General features: G+C 30.7%; 5 protein-coding genes across 9 annotated transcripts; 3 read left to right on the top strand and 2 right to left on the bottom strand.

Annotated features, from left to right (window-relative positions):
* Positions 1-263: 263 nt before the first annotated feature.
* On the top strand, positions 264-9,461 carry Dp1 (satellite-binding protein 1 Dp1). 2 transcript variants are annotated; one of them, XM_033349228.2, is made up of 23 exons: positions 264-315; positions 420-488; positions 1,489-1,691; positions 1,769-1,984; positions 2,066-2,272; positions 2,367-2,582; positions 2,666-2,849; positions 2,919-3,233; positions 3,320-3,429; positions 3,510-3,666; positions 4,384-4,559; positions 4,656-4,787; positions 4,866-5,012; positions 5,072-5,230; positions 5,311-5,445; positions 5,548-5,766; positions 5,839-5,974; positions 6,063-6,214; positions 6,298-6,426; positions 6,508-6,618; positions 6,679-6,876; positions 6,995-7,213; positions 7,598-9,461. In XM_033349228.2, the coding sequence occupies exons 3-23, from the start codon at positions 1,530-1,532 to the stop codon at positions 7,817-7,819; spliced, it is 3,702 nt and encodes a 1,233-aa protein (XP_033205119.1). In that variant the 5' UTR covers positions 264-315; positions 420-488; positions 1,489-1,529; the 3' UTR covers positions 7,820-9,461. The 2 variants fall into 2 exon arrangements, with proteins under 2 accessions (XP_033205119.1, XP_076473607.1); XM_076617492.1 differs by having other exon boundaries at positions 282-303.
* LOC117165837 (dual specificity protein phosphatase 19) lies at positions 8,203-10,125 on the bottom strand. Its single transcript, XM_033349239.2, has one exon. It carries the CDS (start codon positions 10,123-10,125, stop codon positions 9,544-9,546), a length of 582 nt encoding a protein of 193 aa, XP_033205130.1. The 3' UTR covers positions 8,203-9,543.
* Positions 9,996-13,663, bottom strand: LOC117165836 (tRNA pseudouridine synthase-like 1). Of its 4 annotated transcripts, none has more exons than XM_076617499.1 (6): positions 13,571-13,663; positions 11,350-11,487; positions 11,117-11,251; positions 10,904-11,050; positions 10,589-10,823; positions 9,996-10,461 (listed from the first exon to the last, which is right to left on the bottom strand). In XM_076617499.1, the coding sequence occupies exons 2-6, from the start codon at positions 11,481-11,483 to the stop codon at positions 10,219-10,221; spliced, it is 894 nt and encodes a 297-aa protein (XP_076473614.1). In that variant the 5' UTR covers positions 11,484-11,487; positions 13,571-13,663; the 3' UTR covers positions 9,996-10,218. The 4 variants fall into 4 exon arrangements, with proteins under 4 accessions (XP_076473614.1, XP_076473613.1, XP_033205127.1 ...); XM_076617498.1 differs by lacking the exon at positions 13,571-13,663 and adding an exon at positions 11,898-12,032; XM_033349236.2 differs by lacking the exon at positions 13,571-13,663 and adding an exon at positions 11,752-11,960.
* Positions 12,525-16,448, top strand: ppk13 (pickpocket 13). Its single transcript, XM_033349234.2, has 8 exons — positions 12,525-12,813; positions 13,022-13,213; positions 13,403-13,484; positions 13,586-13,825; positions 14,715-14,942; positions 15,076-15,260; positions 15,586-15,713; positions 16,336-16,448. The coding sequence occupies exons 1-8, from the start codon at positions 12,704-12,706 to the stop codon at positions 16,434-16,436; spliced, it is 1,266 nt and encodes a 421-aa protein (XP_033205125.1). The 5' UTR covers positions 12,525-12,703; the 3' UTR covers positions 16,437-16,448.
* A 223-nt stretch (positions 16,449-16,671) lies between these two features.
* Positions 16,672-18,101, top strand: LOC117165833 (uncharacterized). Its single transcript, XM_033349232.2, has one exon. It carries the CDS (start codon positions 16,818-16,820, stop codon positions 18,099-18,101), a length of 1,284 nt encoding a protein of 427 aa, XP_033205123.2. The 5' UTR covers positions 16,672-16,817.
* The last annotated feature ends 10 nt before the right edge of the window (positions 18,102-18,111 follow it).

Here is an 18,111-nt window from a genome sequence, read left to right as displayed (position 1 = left end):
ACAAAAAGTTTTTACTTCATCATTATAAAAATTAAATATTTGGCATTGTGCATGAAAACACGAATGTATTTATTCTTCAGAATTCCTAACAAGTAAATTCTTTCATTTATTTTAAGTATCGATACGTAGTTTTTACGTAAAAAGAGGTGTAAAAGTGTAAACATTTTTTTGTGGAATACAACTTTACTAGCGTTATTTGTATTCTAAGGTTTGCAATGAGAATGCTGCTTGACATCTCTGCATTATAGTAACTTTCTGCAAGCCAGCTAGTACCTATTTATCGCATTTCACTTTGCGTTACCGGTAAGGAAAGACGTACGTTTCGTGAGAGTAGTGGACAATTACTTGCCTAATGATAATTAAATTAGATTAAGTGGTCATCTCAGTGTCTAATAACCGTGAATTTTCAAATGTTTCAGGCAAATCACTAATAAACTGGCTTCGTAATACACGTTTATTACTTGGCCGGATTTCTTTATTACGGTAGAGTAAGTATTATGTATTTCGTGATATGTCGTGACTGCCCATACGAAACTCTGTCTCTGTCTCTGTCTGTCTCTCTCTCTCTCATTTTCTCTCTATGTATTTTCATCTCTTTCCTCTTCCTGTCTTTCTCTATCTGAATATAACGACAGCCTTAGATTACCTATTTCTTATTTCGATGTAGAAATACGCAAACATTATTTTTGATCTATGCAACGTGCATGTATTCATTTCGAAAAGGTTAGCGATCTTGTGACGTGTCAAGTGAATACTTCATTCCATATGGTGGTCACTAGCTCAACTACTCCGTGGTCATTGACATGCTGGCATTTAACTTAAATCCGTTTTCCCATTTTCCGTTTAATATATTAGTCGTCACGAATTTCTATCGCTGTCTGTCAATTCTTACTACATTTGTCAACCGCGAAATCATTAAGCAAGAATTTATGTTAAAAGACGATATTAAACGGGAATTTTACAAAGAAATTTTTCAACGTCCTGTAATTCCTGTAATAATATATATGTTATATTTTTTTCATACTCCTTCCGTCATTTTCTTTTTCATTTATATTTACACTTTATATATTTGTTTAATGTTATCAAATGATCAGTTTAAGTTATGAAATTATACATACATATATGGAGAGCTGAAGATCATAGTGGTGTAAGTCATGAAAAATTCTGCATTTAGTAATCATGCTATATTACTATTATATTTCTAAGAATTGAAATATACTACTGAATCCAAATTCTCAAAATCTTAACTTACACAACCATGATTCTCAATCCATTGTATGTGATTTCATGTAATATAAACGTAAAGTGTTAACAAATATTGTAAATAAATTTGATAATGAATTAGATTAAGTGATTTCCTGTCTTTTGTTTTGAATTGAGTGCAATTTAATTTAGGTATTTCAGATTTAAAAATTAAAGTATTATTCAATAAATTGCTTGTTATTTTATGTGTAATCTAAGAAATATATTAATAATTATTGATTATAGTGCTACTGTAAGGACTTGGCACGAAACAGGACAACCCCAACATGCAGCAGCAGTCAGTAATGGAAGAGGGAACGGCCTATGAGCCACCTACCTATGATGAGACATTCCCAGTTCTTCCTGAGTCAGCCAGTTCAAGTTCAGGAAAATTAAATATTTTCTCTATAAATAATAATTTACAACTTGGACGTATAACTATTACACAGGTACAAATTATTTAGTTGTAACACATGTATACTTCCTTTATAGTTGTATATTTCATTGCTACTATTTTGTTGTTTAGATGTTTCGTGTACCTGGAGAGGAACGCAAATTTGATCATAGTGACAAATTTGGAGAACGTGAATCCATACGTACGTGTAAAACAATAATGAAAGAGACAAATACAATCATTGAAATAGCTACATCAAAAGATCAGTCTCTAACATTCCTAATAACTGGTAAACAAAATCAAGTATTGGAAGCCAAGCGTCGAATTTTAACAACATTTCAGACGCAGGTTACATATTATAAATAAATGTAATATTAGAATTAGAATAGCAATTTGTAAAAACTTGAAATTTTTACTTGATTACTGCAGGCAAGCAAACAGATTAGCATTCCTAAGGATCATCATCGTTGGATTCTTGGAAAACAGGGGCAGCGTCTAAAAGATCTAGAAAAGACAACTGCAACAAAGATAAATGTTCCATCTGTGCAAGACCAGTCAGATACAATAACTATTACAGGAACTAAAGAAGGAATAGAAAAGGCTGAGCATGAAATTAGAGTGATTTCAGATGAACAGGTAAGAGTACTATATTTTAATTACATTATATTTAAATTGTAGTGAAAAAATAATATAGTTATATTATTTTGTATAACAATGGTTTTCTCATTAGTCAAGAAAAGCATTTGAAAGAATATCTGTGCCAAAAATATATCATCCATTTATACATGGTGCACATAATGAGAATCTCAATGCCATGATGGCAGACACTGGTGCTCGAATTAATATTCCCCCTGCTTCTGTTCAAGAAGATGAAATCACCATTGCTGGTGAAAAAGAAGGTGTTTTAGCAGCAAAACAAAAAATTGAAGCCATTTATAGAGATATGGTATGAATGATTAGATAAAAATTATTATTAAGCAGAAATTGGTCTATATGTATTTCAGAATTAAACCCGCATTTCTGATTTAGGAAAAGAGATGTGCAATAGTATCAGTTGAAGTTCCAAAATCTCAGCACAAATACGTCATTGGTCCACGTGGTAGTACAATAGCAGAGATACTGCAAGTAACTGGTGTGAGTGTAGAAATGCCTGCACCAGATTCTCCTACAGGAACTATTACTCTTCGTGGACCTCAGGAAAAGCTTGGTCAAGGTAATTATGATCCTTTAAATAATTATAATATTGTTTTATTTTAATCCATTTCTTAACCAAATGTTATAGCACTAAATAAAGTATATGAAAAAGCGAATAGTGTTCGTACAGCTGTAGTAAAAGCACCCGTTTGGATTCATAAATATATAATAGGAAGGAAAGGAGTTAATATTAAACGTATTACGCAAGAAATGCCAAAAGTGAATGTAGAGTTCACTGGAAAAGAAGATAAAATCAAAATCGAAGGTCCTCCTGAAGAAGTAGAAAAAGCACAAAATGAACTTCAAGTGATGGCTAGTGATCTTATATCTAAGCTCACTTTTACAGAATTAAATGTTGATCCTAGATTTTATAAACATATTATTGGGAAGAATGGATGTAATGGTATGTTCTTTGAAATTTGTTATGCGACATATTTTGTATTAAAATTTTAGTTATTTCTTTCTATTTTTTAAATACATTTCTTATAGTAAACCGAGTAAAAGAAGGAACAGGTGTTGTAATTAATATCTCTGAGAATGATGGTAGTAACATTATTCGTATTGAAGGAAATCTTGCTGGTGTGCTCAAAGCTCAAACGGTTTGTAATACTTCTTTTATATTCTATGAATAACACATAATTTAAATTTTTTGCGTTATAATATTTCCGATTTGTTACAGGAGTTAGTAGAAATGGTGAAAAAATTGGAGAATGAAAAAGAGAAAGATGTAATAATAGATCATCGTTATTATCCTAGTATTATTGGAAATAAGGGAGATAATATTAAAGAAATTAGAGATAAGTTCAATCAAGTACAGATCACTATTCCTGGTCCAGGTATGTAGCGTGATATATGTATGCAATAACTAGAACTCGGATTTATGCCAGGTACAAACATTTGAAAGACCTCGGCTCTTGTTGGCATTTAGCCAATAAGAGCTCAGTATGCATATTTAGAGTGTAGGTCATATTTATCATTTTCTATTGTAGCATATTTTCGTTGTTTTAAATATGAGACCACTAATTTAAAAGTTATTAGAAAGTTATAGTAAAAGGAATCCTATTTTCAAGTTCTGTATATTTTATATAAAAGTTATAATTTTAGGGGTAGTAATATTATTGTAGTATCGTAAACTATTATAATTAGTTTATTAATAATAAATGGATTAAACAGATGTTAATTAAACAGAAAACAATGGTTATTTAACATGAACTAATCGTAACAACGTATTATAATTAAGACAACTAGATAATTAATTAACAACTCTCGTCAACACAGATTCAACTCTCTCTCAACAACGCTAACAACACTATCTCAACAAAGCAACCCACACTCTCTGGCTTCTCAACTCATACTCCTGTTAATTCGTTTATCGTCCCTTAGCAACCCCTTGTCTTTTGTCTTAGCCCCACCACGCACATGCTCAGCAACCGCTTATTTATAATTTGCACGACACCCCCTAGGCCCCTCGACCACGATATTACATTATACTTATAAAAAAGCAAATGTAGAAAGACTTAAAAGAAATAATTAAACAAATTGTTTATTTATAGGTGAAAAAGGAGATATAGTAAAAATTAGAGGGCCTAAAGAGGATGTAGATAAGTGCCATAAATATTTAATGAAATTAGTAAAAGAACTCAATGAACATAATTATGTCTTAGAGGTACCTATTTTCAAGCAGTTCCATAAGTTTGTCATTGGAAAAGGTGGAGTCAACATTCGTAAAGTTGGTATTCAAATATCTTATCTTAATTATGCATGCGTAATTATTATCTTAAAACATAAATTATAAATAAAATAATTGTCCGTATTTATAATTTAGATCAGAGAAGAAACACAAACTAAAATCGAGTTACCTGCCGAAGGTGAGAAAAGCGATGTTATAACCATCACTGGCAAGAAAGAGAATGTAGAAAAAGCTAAAGAAATGATTCAAAAAATACAAAATGAATTGGTAATGTTTATATCGTTATATTATAAAAATATTAAGTTGTTAATTGTGTGATTGCATTTAGTAAATGTTTTACATTAGGCCAATATTATTATGGATGAGATAGTAATCCCACCAAAGTTTTACAATTCTCTTATTGGTACTGGTGGAAAATTAATTCACTCTATTATGGAAGATTGTGGTGGTGTTGCAATTAAATTTCCTACAGCAGAGAGTCGGAGTGATAAGGTAAAGAGTTTAATTTAAATTATCAACACTAAACATTAATCTAGCTGTGTTCTTTATAGGTAACTATTAGGGGGCCTAAAGAAGATGTTGAGAAGGCAAAACAACAGTTGCTTGAGCTTACAAATGAAAAACAATTGTCCAGTTATTCGGCTGAAGTACGTGCCAAAGTACAACATCATAAATTCCTTATTGGAAAGAATGGTGCCAATATCAAAAAGGTTTGTGAGCTAACTTATTGCATATCTTATATTACATAATTATATATTAATTATAATTTATCAGGCTTTATTTATTCTAGATAAGAGAATCCACAGGGGCACGTATAATATTTCCAACGGAAGCAGATCAGGATAAGGAAATAATTACAATTATGGGAAAGAAAGAGGCTGTTGAAAAAGCTAAAGCTGAACTAGAAGCTACAATTAGCGAAATCGTAAGTCTTTAATATCTTTAATTATGTTAAAATTCGCTTTAACTTAAAATTATTCTTCATTATCTGGATCAAATTATTGTTTATGTTTCATCTGTTTTATAGGATAATATTACTGAAGGTGAAATTCGCATTGATCCGAAGCATCATAGACATTTTGTTGCTCGGAGAGGAGGTGTATTACATCGTATTGCAGATGAATGTGGAGGAGTACAAATTTCATTTCCGAGAGCTGGCGTCGATAGTGATCGAGTAATTTTAAAAGGATCACATGAATGTATAGAAGCAGCGAAGCAACGAATGCGTGAAATTGTACAAGAATTGGTAAGTTTTGTCTTCTTGTTTCTTCTAATTTCGTAATTATTTTATACATAAATTATGTGTGTTGTTTCCTAGGAATCAATGGTGACAGAAGAATGTATAATACCTCAAAAACATCATCGTACAGTTATGGGAGCAAAGGGACGTAAAGTGCAGATGATTACATCTGAGTATGATGTACAAATAAAATTCCCTGATCGGGAAACATATGGTTGGTATAAAAAATTTCCTTTAAAAGAGTTACAGGAATGTTACCAGTTTAGAGTTACAAGTTTTTGATTGGAATATTCATATTTTAGATGAACAGCGTGTAGCAGAACAAATGAACGGTGAGAATGGTGAAGTTCCCGAAACTGTTCCAGCGTGTGATGTTATTCGCATTACTGGGCAACCAGAAAATGTAGCTGCTGCTAAACAAGCGTTGCTTGATCTAGTACCAATTACGATAGAAGTTAGTACTTTTATCGATTAATTTACATATCAAATAATTTGACAAATGACGAAAAGTTGCATAAATTATAATATTATTTTTAGGTGGAGGTGCCGTTTGATCTTCATCGCTCTATAATAGGTCAAAAGGGTCGTGATGTGCGGGAACTAATGAATACATATGATGTTCATATCATGTTATCTCCAGCGGAGGAAAAACTTGATTATATTAAGGTATATGCGATATAATGTTTAATATCAAAGTGTAACATCAATGTACTGTTTAATATTAGACTAATATTATATTCTATTTAGATTTCTGGAACACCACCGTGTGTTGAAAATGCAAAACAAGCTATACTCGATAAGTGTAAAGCTTTGGAAGCTGAACGTCAAGATAGAGCTTTGAAATCGTTCGAATTAAAGGTACGTTTGCTTATATTTATAAATAAACATTTTAAAATAAAACAACGCATTTTATTTTAGATTGAAGTTGATCCAGAATATCATCCAAAGATAATTGGACGAAAAGGGGCCGTGATTAATAAAATACGTAGTGATCATGATGTTCAAATTAATTTTCCACGTAAAGGTGATCCAGAAGAACATATCATTACAATCACTGGTTATGAAAAAAATGCTTGCACCGCAAGAGATGATATCATGAAAATTGTTAACGAATTAGTAAGTATATTATTTGTCTAAAATATCATTTTCTTTTTAAATTAATATTTTTTATTAAAATATCACTTTTTGTATATAATGATTATTAATGAAAACTACTTTTTTTCGTATAATTTAGAATGACTTGACGAAAGAAGAAGTGCATATAAATGCTGCTGTGCATTCGCGTTTAATCGGTTCGAAAGGAAGGAATATTCGTAAAATAATGGATGAGTTTAAAGTTGATATTAAATTTCCAAGGAAAACCGATCCTGATCCCAATATTGTAACAATTGTGGGTACGGAAGAAAATGTAGCTGATGCAAAAGATCGTTTATTGAATTTAGAAGAAGAATATGTAAGTTCACTACGAAACATACAGGGTGGTTGGTAACTGGTGGTACAAGCGGAAAGGGGGTGATTCTTCGCGGAAAAAGAAGTCGAAAATATAGAATAAAAATTTTTTTCATTTTTTTTTTTTTAAATTTTTCCATCGAGACAACGGTCTACAGCGAGATCCGTTATAACGTATCGCACGCGTACCGAACGAAAATTCAAAGTCGATTTTCTCGAAAACAAAGCCTCAAACGACAAATTTTTATTCCATATTTTCGACTTCTTTTTTCGCGTAGAATCACCTCCTTTCCGTTTGTACCACCAGTTACCAACCATCCTGTATATACAAATTTTTATAAATTATGATAAAAAAGATTCTCTTTATATAATATTTATTAAATTTCAGATTCAAGACGTTATAGAAAATGAGTACCGCGAAAATTTACGTTCACCTCAACGCGACGAAAGGAATTCTGGAAATTCCGGGTTTGTAGTGAAAGGAGGACCTTGGGAGCAGCAACAACAAAGTGCTCCGAACACCGCTAGCGTTGAAGAATTTCCGCAATTTGCCGGATATTCTCACGTACCTGTAACTAATCCTGATGGTCCTTGGGGTGTGAAACGTTAATACTTAAATAGTGTAAAAATCAATGAAACATATAAGATAACATTATATGGTAACTTTCCTCTGACAAACCATACAGAAGGGTACATACATTAGTGCTAGGTGGTTCCCTGTTCCATTACTGATGTTGCTGCATACGACCTGGCCACTCTATTGGACTCTGATACTGGTTTACTACATAACGTTTGACGATGGTGTTTATATTTACAGTTCATATACTAATTACCTATGTATCTGTAACTGTAACGCATGATTTTAGGTTGATTGCCATGTTAGAAATATTCACACATACAGTCAGACGCAAATTGCGCGTAATTTCATTTGTCACAGAAATACCCGATTTCTTAATAACTTTTATTGCTGCTGATATGCCTTTCAGGTACAGATATGTTGTACTTAAGACTGTGGCTTCGTAGGAACTAATTTTTTATGTATATTATATATATCTCAGATTGTCTCTATCCGTATGGATTGCGTGGTTAAATGCGTTTGCGTTTAACCAAGCATGTTTTGTTAATTTATTTATATTTTTTGTACATATAAATTGCATTTTTTTGTTATGTTGGACTTAAGTGGAACTGTTTTTGAACCACATTATAATGATATTAGAGTCTACACAAATTTTTTGCTAAATGTGAAACTTTAAGGTCTTTCTAAGGAAAACGTTCCTAGATATAATTTCCTGCTTTTTTATAGCTAGTATAATTAATAAGATCGCTTTATACTCGTCAAATTTCACTGCGCTATAAAGTGAATGAATCTGCCAACAAAAGATAAATATGGTCATGTATATTATTAAATGCTGGATTTAATGTGCATTGGGGAACATAATCTTTAGAAGGCCTTGCTATTTTTGTACTGCTCTTGTGCAGTCATCAAAGACGAGACACGAGATCATTGGCGTCATTAAAAGAAAAGAATCATGAATATTTATAATGCAAGCGATACGTCGTATTCTTTGAATAGCTAATTTTATTTATTCTTTCTATTTTACTGTTTGCTGTATGATGTGCAAATTTTTGCATTCTACTATTTATGAGGCCAACTAGCTAAGAAAAAGATATTCGGTTCAAGTGCCTTGTCTATTTTCTTCAAGACAGCTCATTTCAATTGTTGGAGGAATGTGAATATTAGATTATACATAATTATATATAAATATACATATATATATATATATACACACACACATATATATATGTATACACTATATAAATATTGATAATAATTACATTATTATTATTATTATTATTATTATTATTATATATATATATAATCGATATGATAGCTATTGTACTACAGGTACAATGATATACTACTATCACAAATAAAATAATAGATACTATCGTGTATACAGAAATTCATCTATATTTTTTAGATTTACAGTAATTTTTATAAAACTACTTGGTACGACGACTTATATGTCATCTCCAATGCATGGTTTATACAAAAATGCCAGAATTAGCAATTTTAATATGCTTAGTTTTGGCTAAAAATTTGATAGATGCTGTGCATGAATGTACCTTTTCTAATGAATTATAAATACAAAGTAATTGTAATTATGAAATAATATTCTCTGTACACATTATGTCATGATACATGAATTCTACTGTAACAATATATATACATAATTAATCTATTGTTAAAATAGTGTTATTTTTTCCTTCTATTCTCTACAGTAATAACTTTAAATTTTATAAATTTTAATACAATACATTTGTAATTACCTACTATAATATGTTTGAGAGTTGTGCTTTTTTTAATTGCTGTACAAATCCTTCATTAGGTTTAATACAATTCCTTACACTTTTTACTTTATTATATGCATCATCATAAGATATTTTTTCGTAAGCCATTATATAAGATATAACAATTGCTGGTGAGCGAGATACACCAGCATTACAATGTACAAGAATATTTTCATCGCGATGTTCGTGTATGATTTTAATGCATTTCTTAATTGCTATGAGTAAATCAGACTCAGGTAAATCTAACAAGTCACAATAATAATATTTGATGTCATCAAATTTTACTGATGCATCAATACCAATGCTTAAAACATGACGAATTTTACGCTTTTGCAAGATTTCTTTGCTTACAACAGGATCTTGGGAACTTAGGAATAGTCCTTGTATTACATGTGCAATCTGTAAGTCTGGTCTATCATCTATGACAAATGGCGTAGCAGTAGAGGACAATTCTGTGTTTATTCCATCAATCTCTACATATTTTTGACCAAGCGTGTTGGTTACAATAGTCTTGCATTTTTTTAATTGTAATTTTTTACTTCTTATTAAACTATTTAAGTCCATTGTCAATGTACTTTACTAGTACTTTAAAAAAAAATAGTTGAATTAATTAAAAAATATTATTTGGTGATATTTGTATACATTCCTAGATGTATATTATACTTCAGTTTCATTTAATGGTATGACTATTCTATCATCAGATATTTTATATTTTATAATATGTTCATCTAAGTACTCTTGGTTATATCCTATATTCAAAAGGTATAAACCAATTGCTGGTACTGACTGTAAAATAGGTAGAAAATTTTGATGGCCAGGAACTTGTAACATTACAGTTATATCTTTTTCTGTTATTTTACCTGTACCTACAGCAATTAAAGAAGCTACAATTCGTCTAACCTACAAAAAATAATTTATTAGAAAAGCACACATATTGCAAATAAAAGTATTAATATCATTAACACATCTATTGTAATGTACATTACATACATTCTCTCGTATATAAAATAATATTTATTAATTATACCTGCTTATATAAAAAAGATTTTGATGAACATTTAAATTGCCAAAATTCAAAATTTTCAGAGAGAGGATCAAACGGCATAAGTGGAGAACCTTTCTCAAAAGTTAAGCTGTACAAACTCCTTACATAATTAATTGGTTTGTTTGATATAGTTTTTGCAGAAAATGTTCTGAAATCTTTTGTTCCCATAAAAAGTTGTATTGCACGTTTTATTCTTTCAGGATCAAAAGTATCTGACCTGTAACAAATACTTCATAAGATTGATAAGTTATGACATAATACTAAGTTATGACATGATACTTATGACATAAGTTATACTTAAGGTGCAGACAATAATCCATTTCCATTATAGGAATTTTGTGATCATTGTTATTCTTAGCTCTCAGAACTCTATAAAGATAAGTTCTAGAATTTGCACATTGTCTTACATGAAATGTATCCTTTACTGGAATTACTTCCAATACCCTTAAAACGATATATTATTAATTTTTAATGATCAAAAAATATAAGAATTATTAAACATTTGATTACCTTATATTGTGACCGCAGTTAATAAGATACCGATTAACATATTTAAGTGCCGTTTCAGGATTGTAAATAGCATCATACTTATTTCCTACATCAATATGAGCTGAATTATGTATCGCATGTACACCTTGATCTGTTCTATAAATTTGTTTCATCAATATTAATCACATACCTGTATATAATTAATATCTTGCAATATAATGTCAAATAAAATTGACAATATGTAGAAACATTACCTACTACAACAAGTTAATCTTGGCCATACTATATTTTTTGGAAACAACGTTGAGAAAGCACTTTCTATAGCACCTTGAATGGTGTCAATATCATACATCTGAATATTTGTACTTTTAACTATATTTTTTTGCATTCCACTAAACATACAAATAAAATAAAAGTAATAAAAGATACGTATTTTATATATATACACACATAATTTGTATTCTAATATCTTAAAAACTGGTATTATAGAAAATTTCATTTTTAAATTCTACATTTTATTCTTTACCTACTGTAATCTGTATAGAAATACAAAAAATATAATTTTTTAGAAGTAACTTCAAACATGAATGTGAGTTCATATAAATTATTAAAAATAGATATATGATTATGATTATAAATGATATGATTAATTGTACCTGTACAGTGTACCAAGATATGAAAATTTAATAAAATATCTTGTCATTTTTTTAAATTTAAAACAATTGCGTTTTCAATTACTTGATATAAATTAAACAATAATTAGTAAAATTTATGATATACAACTTATCTTCGAAAAGCTAACCTCAAAATATACGCAAATGTATACACATTTACCGGTACTCCACTCCATCATGTGCACGTGCTACATGCTTGTAAATACCTATTACATGTTTGCAAAATGTATACTTAGAGAATAAAAATGAAATAAATGTAATATAAAAAAATACATCAATAATTATTTATTATTAAGAAATTTTAAATTCATATATTTGTTATAATTTAGTTTTTGTATATTTTGTGTACTTGTTGGACTATACCAGGCTAATATTATATCTGAAACATTGACTAATGTACGGATGGAGCAGCAAATACTTTTACTATTACTACTACTATTCGTTATAATTTATTATTATAAAAATACATTAATATATATATATATATATTGGTAAAAGGAAAGAACATAATGAGAAGGGAACTTGATATCTCTTTTTACAAAATTTATTTTTTGTTTTAATTATTGTAATTATAGTGAAACGATAAAAAATGACTATAAATATCTTTTATCCATTTTTATCGAATTACTATCAATTTTTTATTAACTTATTTAATTTAGTTTAAATTATCTATACTTACTGCAATAAAAGTGAAACAATATAAAAATGAAATATTCTATTCAATTGATCTCTAAAGATATAAAATAATGCATGAAACAAGCTCAGCTCGCGTAATAAAATAATCATAAACTTATGCATGCATCCAGTGATTAAATCAAAATGTATGTATAATTTATGAAATAACTCGTACCATATTTAATCGATTCGTTTATAATTAAGAAAGCAGTTTATTTAATTCGATTAGTTCAATCTAGAACGTTAGTTTAGCATAACAATGAAGGCAAAATTCGTTTGGTGGTGGAAAATTATCAAACAATATTTAACAAATTGTACTATCCACGGTGTTAAATATCTTGTGAACGATCAGCTTTCGTATATAGAAAGGTAAACGCGTCTATTTAAAAATTATTATTTATAAAAATCACAATTAACGCTATTAACATGTACCGATGCAATGTTTTAAATTTCCCTTCTTTTTTTTTATGTAGATTGAAAATTTATAATATGAAATATACAATTAATATAGTGGGATAGAAATAATTTTAATTAAATAATGACGAAGGAACTTTACATTTTTACAACTAATTTACAGATTATTTTGGCTAATTTTTTGTGCACTGTCTTGGTACGGTTGTGCAAATATGATTAATGATGTAGTGAGAAATTATATTCAATATCCTGTTGCTTTAACTACCGAGACTACATATGTTGATTGGCAAACATCCTTTCCTACGGTTGCTTTTTGCATTACTTCCACTTCCGCCATTAAAAAATATTTCAAAAGGTACGTTAAAATTTTAGTTTAAGAAATATTTTGCCATTTTGCATTATGATTAAAATTTAATTACAGGAAATTTGTATTACTATTAAGCAATTTAAAATATTATTATATTTGAAATCGTAATTACTTATATTACAAATTAAAATATAAAAAATTTGTTATTTTCTAAATGATATCTGTCCTTTTTTTAAGAAACCCGGGATTGTTCACCAATTATTCCAACCCGAGTTTCCTCCGTGCATCGACGGAAGATCTTTTGTCTCTTTATCAAGAGGTGAATGATTATTAATTTTCTTACAGTTAGATAATCACATTTATCGGGCGCTAAAGTTGAAATACTGTAAATATGTATCTCTCTACCTTTATTTATCACAGATGCGTGTTCCTTGCGAAGAATTCTTAGCGGAATGCACGTGGAACAACGTAAAATTCGACTGCTGCACTGAATTTCAGGAACTGAGGAAAACTGGCGTGGGATATTGCATCGCGATGAATACGTTCCATTTGAAACCCGGCGTACATTTCTTTGTGAATCGCACCGTGAAGTACGGCGATCTTATCGTCGATATTCGATTAGATGCAAAGATGAAGAAATATCTTTTCGCTGGATTCACAGTTCGTACTTGTTTTTTTTTTTTTTAATAATATTTCTATTCAGTTAACTGGATCACATTTTAATAAAAAAAACTAGTATAATTATAGTGTTAGAACTTAATGAAAACGAATTAATAATAGTTGGGTCGATTTTAGTCTTTGTAGATACAAACATGATATGCTTAATTTTTAATAAAAACTTAACTTAACTTAATAATATCCGAGTGGCGACTTAACTCGCCCTACTTAAAAGGTTGGTTAACAAGTTAAATAATTTAATGTTAATTTTATTTAAAAAATATTAGCTATAATTCGGTCATTAATTTAATACTTAAACAAGTAAATCACTTCCTCACGTGTTTTTGCAAGAGTAAACAATAGAAGGAACAATATTGGGTGATCCAAAAGGAAGTATTGATCAGAGAGTTACAGTTATCCTTAAAGAAATACGGCAGCGCGTAATTAAGGTTTTTTTTAAAAGTCAAAGCAAATATATAAACAAAGATTTAAAGTATCTAAACATAGTCTGATCTTTTGATAAAATGTTCCATGTGCATTACAGTTAGCTTCATCAATTAGCTGAGGACGCGTTCATATGATATACAATACACCATTAATGAATCATCAAGCAGCTTTAAAGAAACACAAATTGATAAAATTTGATCCTTCTTATATCCTCGAGACAATTAATTAAAAGCTTGCATCATTTAAAATTTAATACTAATCAAACATGTTTCTTCAAAAGTAGTTTTTAGTTGTAAGTTCAATGCACAAAATGGTACGTATTACTTTATAAATCAAACTAGAGAGCCTGTTATAAATTACTATATTGGTTTTAAATACTGTTATATAATACTGTTTCAAAATAAAAAGAAAAGAAATACTCGATACAAAAATTATACACTTACAGGTACATCTTTTGAATAATTTGAAGTTACCAATGCTTAACAATGTGGGGATGGACGAGATACGTATAAAAGCCGGAAAAACGACCAGAGTCGAGTTCATAATGAAAGACACGTTCAACGAGGTTGGCGTGAAGAATATTGCTGCTGAGCACAGGGGCTGTCGGTTTCGCGACGAAATACGAGCGAACAATCTATTTAACATTTACAGTAGCGACTCGTGCTATCTGGAAGTACGTCAATCTTTCTTTTTTGTCGTAACTACACCGATGTATTTTCGAATATACAATAATCCTTGCCCATTGTTGGCCGACGGAGCTTGATTTATATGTCGGCACTAATAAATTAAGTGGTATTTATCGCTAGGTAATTATAGAACGAATGATAAAGCTTTGCGGATGCGTGAATTTTTATTATCTCGTACCCCAAGGGGCAAGAGCTTGCAACGGCACCGAGACGGTCTGCATAATAGCCAATAAAACGAATATCGACTTGCAATCGCTCAGAGACGAAGAATGTCTTCCGGATTGCGAAGGGACTTTGTTGCTCGTGTACGAATTCTATAAAAATATTATGCTCGGATCGAAAGTTTTGCATGAGATAGTATAGTTCCCTTTACTTTATGTATGAACACGTTTGAACGCACTTGTGGAGTTGAAGAAAGGCATTAATTGAAAGACAATTAGCGTAGAATATCTTGAAAATATTCAAATATCCTAAGATCGCTTGTATCGTACAATGTAGCACTCATTCTTTTGAAAGTAATTATTTTATCTCTTCTAAGCACTATATTAGACACAAAATATCTGTTAATTTGTATTTGTTTACAAATTAATTTATAATGCTTTTAAGTATAAGTGGTATTTTGTATTGCAGAAATCGATTGGAACCCTCTGAATATGATACTCCGAGTCAAATGTATGCACGACTTCATTTTACCTTGCTATCACATCCAACGGTGCGTTATCGTCGATATGTGGTTAACGATCTTTTAGACGTTATAGGTAAACGATTAACAATAGTAATTAATAGTGACAATTATTTAGTCATTTGTAATAAAATATTATATAGATGTAGAGGAAGAATATTTCTCGCGCATTTTTTTTTTACAGATCTTTTCATTATCAGCGCTATTTTTATCAACTATTAAACAAGCTGTTCTTCCGACATTGACGAAGCAATTGGGAAAACATAATCACATAAATTAATGGAACATTACAACCATATAATTATAACCATACTGCCAGAATAAAAGAAAAATTTATTTTATAAAGTAACAAATTTTCTCTTTGAGATAAAGATATATACAGACCGTAAAATAATTAGTATGTTGAATTACTCATTATTATTTTCCTTGATTATCAATTGTTTGACATATGAATTCCTCTACTGTGATTACCATGTAGGCAAATTTTTATTTTTGATATTTGTATGGACATAAAGCTAGAATGGAGAAGTTAGTATCCATTATATTACAGTAACCAAACAAATTTGACTTTATATTTGTAATAAGCTTTTCTGATATTTCAAATATTATTATATGTTTCTAAAATTTGTCAATGTCTGAAACACCTTGTACCATATTATCTTACAACGTTACGTTATCTGATTGTTTGTTATTTTTAGTTTCTGTTGGAAGTGCGGTTGGTCTCTTCATGGGTGCCAGTATCTTAAGCATCTTCGAGTTACCGTATTGGTTATTTGTTCGTCGAGACAGAATAGCGTAAAATCCAAATCTTCATGAATTAAAGTATTAGAACGTGGACAAAGAACGATTTATGTGACCGTGTCAGTTATTGCTTTTTTTAGCGTTAAAGTTAGCTGTTGCACAGGCTTAGCATGCGTAATAGAATGAAGAGACAGAGCAAACATTACGATGTTTACACGTACTCGATAGTAGCGTAATCCGAATCATGTGGCGCACAGATCTTTTGTCTCGTTGCCGCTTTATCTCAGCACTGATTGTCGGTAAATATACACGCCAAAAAACAGGTACAAGTACCCTGTTGTAAATTCATCATAGATACCTACGCTCTGAAAAGGAAAGTAGCTTATGATCGATGCTTATATAAAGAGGATCAGTCGTTACGATAGTTACTTCCTCAACCATGTCAAAGTCAGAGCTGGAGGTTCGAATCGCGCCAGAATACTCGATCAGCGGACAACATCTATCTAATGTGGATGCTTATCGAAATTTATTCACCCTTCAAGATGTACAAGCTTTAGTGAAACATGCAACAGGCAGCAACACAGTGGTGCACAAATTTTTCTTGAGATCATATTCTGATGGGAAGCTCGGATTTTTGGGATCACATCAGAAGCTCAGCGTGGAAGTCAAAACCGCAAATGGGAGAGAGATCCTGTCCTTCTTCGTTAAAGTCGTGCCGTACGATGTACCCAGTCAAGCTGAATACGTGCTTGATAAATGTGTCTTTCTAAAGGAGAAAATCTTCTATCGTGACATATTTCCTCAACTGTATCATGAGTATAAAGATGAACCATGGACTGCAACTTGTTTCTTGGTCAAGGAGAATCTCCTGGTATTTGAAGATTTAGGTGTTAAAGGCTATTCGTTGAGGAATAGGTTATTCGACAAAGAGCTCATTGTATCCAGTTTAACATCCATTGCCAGAATGCATGCATCCTCTCTGTTAGTGGAAGCACGTTTTGGAAAGTCTTTGAAGAAAATGTATCCACATGCTTTCGTTGAGAATGCTTTCTCTGAGACTGGCAAGACTAAAATGTGGTTTCAAGTAAGTGTGAATGCCATAGTTGCTGTAGCTAAACACCTTGGTCTGGATGCCAGTATGATACCAAAAGCTTGTGAAGAAGTATACGCAGCCTTAGAAATGTCAGCTACAAAAAGAAATGTTATTAGTCATGGAGATTTATGGGGGAATAATCTGATGTTCAGTAACACAGTACCTCCCAAGTGTTTTTTGGTAGATTTCCAGCTAATAAGATATTCTCCTCTGGCGCACGACGTGATACAATTGTTGTATCTTTGCGCTGATCGTGATTTTAGAGAAAAGTGGGAAGAGGCTATGCTGAAGCATTACTATAGTGTGTTGTGTGAAACACTGACCTCAGCAAAATCAGTTTCTGTGCAAGTTCCATCTTGGTCAGAATTAGTTGAAGGGATGGAAGAGCAGAGATTATGTGCTCTAATCACTGCAGCTATATATTTCCAGACTGTGTTATTGGATGAAAAAGTAGGTGCAGAAATTATGAATAATTCTGACAGTTATCATGAGTTTGAATTTGTAAATAGAAACGAAACAGTGCTTAAAATAATGAAAATTGATCCGGTATATAGAAAACGATTATCAGAAACTGTTACTGAATTGGTTGAGTTCAGTTTCCGATTAGATAAATTACCAAAACCGACATAACGTTATGAAA

Source organism: Bombus vancouverensis, chromosome 3 (assembly GCF_051014615.1).
Source record: "Bombus vancouverensis nearcticus chromosome 3, iyBomVanc1_principal, whole genome shotgun sequence".
Taxonomy (NCBI): Eukaryota; Metazoa; Arthropoda; class Insecta; order Hymenoptera; family Apidae; genus Bombus; species Bombus vancouverensis.
This window is presented reverse-complemented; position numbering and strand designations above follow the sequence as displayed.

Excerpts from the sequence above, each read along its gene's own strand:
- Dp1 (XM_033349228.2), top strand. The coding sequence starts at position 1,530 with ATGCAGCAGCAGTCAGTAATGGAAGAGGGAACGGCCTATGAGCCACCT. Across the intron at positions 3,430-3,509 it reads GTGTGCTCAAAGCTCAAACG|GAGTTAGTAGAAATGGTGAA; the intron begins GTTTGTAATACT and ends GATTTGTTACAG. Across the intron at positions 7,214-7,597 it reads TGAATTTAGAAGAAGAATAT|ATTCAAGACGTTATAGAAAA; the intron begins GTAAGTTCACTA and ends ATTAAATTTCAG.
- LOC117165833 (XM_033349232.2), top strand. The coding sequence starts at position 16,818 with ATGTCAAAGTCAGAGCTGGAGGTTCGAATCGCGCCAGAATACTCGATC.
- ppk13 (XM_033349234.2), top strand. The coding sequence starts at position 12,704 with ATGAAGGCAAAATTCGTTTGGTGGTGGAAAATTATCAAACAATATTTA. Across the intron at positions 12,814-13,021 it reads CAGCTTTCGTATATAGAAAG|ATTATTTTGGCTAATTTTTT; the intron begins GTAAACGCGTCT and ends ACTAATTTACAG. Across the intron at positions 13,214-13,402 it reads ATTAAAAAATATTTCAAAAG|AAACCCGGGATTGTTCACCA; the intron begins GTACGTTAAAAT and ends CCTTTTTTTAAG.
- LOC117165837 (XM_033349239.2), bottom strand. The coding sequence starts at position 10,125 with ATGGACTTAAATAGTTTAATAAGAAGTAAAAAATTACAATTAAAAAAA.
- LOC117165836 (XM_076617497.1), bottom strand. The coding sequence starts at position 11,680 with ATGTTTGAAGTTACTTCTAAAAAATTATATTTTTTGTATTTCTATACA. Across the intron at positions 11,051-11,116 it reads AACTGCGGTCACAATATAAG|GGTATTGGAAGTAATTCCAG; the intron begins GTAATCAAATGT and ends TATCGTTTTAAG. Across the intron at positions 10,824-10,903 it reads GATTATTGTCTGCACCTTAA|GTCAGATACTTTTGATCCTG; the intron begins GTATAACTTATG and ends TATTTGTTACAG.